Here is a 3785-nt window from a genome sequence, read left to right as displayed (position 1 = left end):
AAAAAAAAAAAAAAAAAAAAAGAAAGAAAAAGAAAATCATAGTATTTCTAAGATGGGAAGTTGGAGATGAGGCCAAAAAGGAACCTGAATACAACAGGGGAAACAGTAGTGAGAGACAGCTAAGTAGGAAGGGAGGTAAAGGAGAAGGTAAAGAGGAATAGAAGGAGGGAGCAAGGGAAGGAAGAAAGCTATGCTCCACCCAGGTAGTAGCCAGCAGGTCCAGGCAGTCCCTTGCAGGCAGCACCATAGCAAGCTATTCCCCCAGGGCAGGGAGAGGATGTCTCATTGCCGCTGGACCCAAAGGATGAAGGGCTACCCCGGAGGCCCCAGTGCACCTACAAACCACAGCTGGTTGAATTGTGCTGTGAACTTTATCCATCACCTAGGCTTTCTCTCTTGATTCAATGGTGTCATGATTTGAAAAAATTAAGAAGAAAAACAATGTGACTGTTTCTAACTGGAGGAAAAGCAACAAGATCTTACATTTTATTTGAGTTTTTAAAAATCTTGTACTTGATAATGGTAAAGCAAACTAATCCAGAAGTTACTTTTCTATTAAGAGTGAAGGGGGGCCGGGGATTTGGCTCAGTGGTTCTACCACCTGCCTCGAAAGCACAAGGACCCGAGTTAGATCCCTGGTACCAAAAAAGAGTGAAGGGACAGACTTTTCCCCCTTTAGATTCCAAACATCCCCCCAGTGATAAAGAGTAAATTATGGACAACAGAGAATAAGGAAGACCTCAGAAATCCTAAAAAGACCAAGAAGCTTACATCTTCTGCAGGAGGGAAGACTGGGGTACTTTCAGTTCTCTCTGGGATCTAAAATGAAAAACTTGAGTTGCATGTCTTAAAAAGGGGCCAAGGAGGCTGGGTGTGGTGGCTCACACCAGTAAACTTAGCACTTGAGAGGCTGAGGCGGGAGGATTGCCATGAGTTCCAGGCCATCCTGAGGATACACAGTGAATTCAAGGGCAACATGAAACTATAGACTCTGTCTCAAAAAAAGGGTGGGTGGGGCTGGGGATTTAGCTCAGTTGTTCCGGTGCCTGTCTTGTAAGCACAAGGACCTGAGTTCAATCCCTGGTACCAAAAAAAAAAAAAACAAAAAAACAAAAAATTAAAAAGTGTATGGGGACATGGGACATGGTGGCACACACCTGTAATCCCAGCACTCGGGAGGGTGAGGCAGGAGGATCGCTGTGAGTTCGAGACCAGCCTGAGCTACACAGTGAATTGCAGGTCAGTCTCAACTACATAGTGAGACCCTGTCCCAAAAAACAAAAAAACAAAAAAAAAAGGGTACGGGGAGACAGGGGAGACAGGGCCAACCAAATCTGAATCCTTGAAGCTGCCCTCAAGAGCATGCTACAAATCCACCATGAGCAGCAGTACAGAGAAGTCTGTGCCCTCAATGCCCACAGTCACATCTTCTAAAACAGCAACACCTTCATGCAAGGAACACTGCAAGAGATTTTCCAGAGGTTGTCTGGTGACACCCGACAAGAAGAGAATGCTGAGAAGTGGGAACTATGATGTGTCATAATGGCAGCACTTCAGACCTAAGGCTATGAAGCCACTGGGTGGGACAAGCGGAGGGATGTCAGTGTCACTGCTCTCATTAATGTCATGGGTTTCATCATGAATCTACCCTCTCCCATCTGAGCTGGAGACCACTCAAATTGCCTCTCAAAGCAGTAGCACTGGGTCTGTATTCAAAAAGTAAGGTGGGAAGGGGGCAGGTTCTTTGACTCCCATAAAAAGCAATATACCTGGAAAAGTGGCTTACATATAACAGATAGATAATGCATTTTACTTAGCCAACTGAAATGAGCCCCTTCTCGGTGCTAGAGATTAAAGCCAGGTTTTGTGAATTCTAGGAAACTTCTCTGCCACTAAGCTCCAGCCCCCAGGCCCCTATCTCTTTTCTTTCTTTTTTTTTTTTGTTTTTTTTGTTTTTTAAAGAGAGGGTCTTACTAAGTAACCCAGTCTAGCCTCAAAATTTCAGTCCTCCAGTCTCAGCTTTCTAAGTAGCTGAGACTACAGGCATGAATCACCACACTAGAGATAAAATCAATGTTCTTTGATTATAAAAATCTTAAAGTTCCAGCCAACCAACTTCAGGCTTAAATAGAATCTTGTCCATAATCCAATGAATTGCTATCTAAAAAACAAATGACTTCTGCCTCAGAGGATAATATCTCTTCTTAATCATAAAAGCTGAAGGACAATAAAGCTATTCTGTAATTGTACTCTTTCTGTAATAAGTGACATGGTGTTAGCAAACCACTCACTTTTTTCTTTACTATGGGTCAATCTTATGCCCAAGAAGGTAAAAGAAAGGGCTCCTCATGAGGGATCAGTGACCACTAGAAGCCCTTTATTATCCTAAAATTAATATGTTTGTTACATATCTGTGTCTACATGCCCTCCCCTTTTTTTTTAATAGTAGAAAACAGCTTTAGTTTTCATCAAATTCTTGAAATGATCTGCAATTCAAAAAGAAGTTAAGAGTGCCGGGCATGGTGCCACACACCTGTAATCCCAGCACTCAGAAGGTTAAGGCAGAGGATCCCTGTGAGTTCAAGAACAGCCTAGGCTACATAGTGAGTTCCAGGTCAGTCTCAACTACACAGTGAGACCCTGCCTAAAACAAACAAACAAAAAAAATAATAATAATAAAGTTAAGAGCCAGGGCTTTAGCTCAGTGGTTCTGCCACCTGCCTTGTAAGCACAAGGTTCCAAGTTCGATTCCCAGTACCCAAAAAAGAAAAGGAGTTAAGAGCAACTAAGACAAGCAACTGCAATTATCAGACAAAAACAGTGACAGATACAATTGGGACCTATTGTTTTAATCTAGAATATACATACAAAATGTTAATGTATTTTCCATAGATTCCACAAAATAAAAAAATTGTGATTTTATACTTGATCTTAGCCAAAAGGCCAAGAAGTGATGATCTTTGTAATTAGAAAAGGAGAAAAAATTCTACATTAGGGTAGGGTGAGAAGGTACAAAGGAAATGCAAAAGACTATGAAAATCAAGCAAACATTTCATGGGAAAAGAGACTTTAGTCTAAATCTTTCATTTTAAAAAACTGGATGCTGAATGTATGTGACAGATTAGGTTTAAGCCCTTCTCATACTAGAGAACACAAGAGTATAATTTCATTATAAGCACTGTGTTAAATCATACACTAGGATATGGAAAATCCTTGCTAAGTCCTATAAGAATTTGATAACTAAAAGTAATACGAATAGTTACCAATATTTCACAGCATTCACTGACTAGACTGCCAAATAAAGCAATATTTTATGTCATATTTATATCAGGACCAATTAAATAGTATTATTTAAAGCTACTGATCTGATCAGCATATGAATATTGAATGCGTATACAGAAAACTCTTGTATTTTCTTATGAAGAATATCCACCTAAAATAGAAATTAACACTAAAATGAACATAATCTTCACATTACAGATCGTCTTTGTATTATTTAAAGTCTTACCTTATTGTATATTGAGGACAGCATGTTTCATTCATGATAGGCTTGTACACATATTTCCCACTTCTAAAATCATAAAAATAGTTTGTTAATTTCTCACACACTTTACACATGTACCAAAGCAGATTAGTATAGGATCACTAAATTAAAGATAAAAATCTAGAGGCTGGGATTCAGCTCAGTGGTTCCGCTGCCTGCCTCCCAAGCATAAGGACCCCAGTTCGATCCCCAGTACCAAAAAAAAAAAAAAAAAAAAAAAAATACACAACACGAAAAAAAA

The 3785-nt window shown here is 39.7% G+C and overlaps 1 protein-coding gene across 3 annotated transcripts in view; it reads right to left on the bottom strand.

The window, feature by feature from the left end:
- Positions 1–3785, bottom strand: part of Ate1 (arginyltransferase 1) — a 143235-nt gene that overhangs the window by 135633 nt on the left and 3817 nt on the right. For all 3 annotated transcript variants that reach the window (XM_010632764.3, XM_010632762.3, XM_010632763.3), the window contains exon 3: positions 3509–3571. In XM_010632764.3, the coding sequence (XP_010631066.1) occupies positions 3509–3571 (63 nt within the window). The remainder of the gene's footprint in view (positions 1–3508; positions 3572–3785) is intronic.

This window comes from Fukomys damarensis, unplaced genomic scaffold, assembly GCF_012274545.1.
Source record: "Fukomys damarensis isolate Sample0158 unplaced genomic scaffold, DMR_v1.0_HiC HiC_scaffold_8, whole genome shotgun sequence".
In the NCBI taxonomy this organism is placed as follows: Eukaryota; Metazoa; Chordata; class Mammalia; order Rodentia; family Bathyergidae; genus Fukomys; species Fukomys damarensis.
Note: the sequence above shows the minus strand (reverse complement) of the source record. Positions and strands in the feature narration are given on the sequence as shown.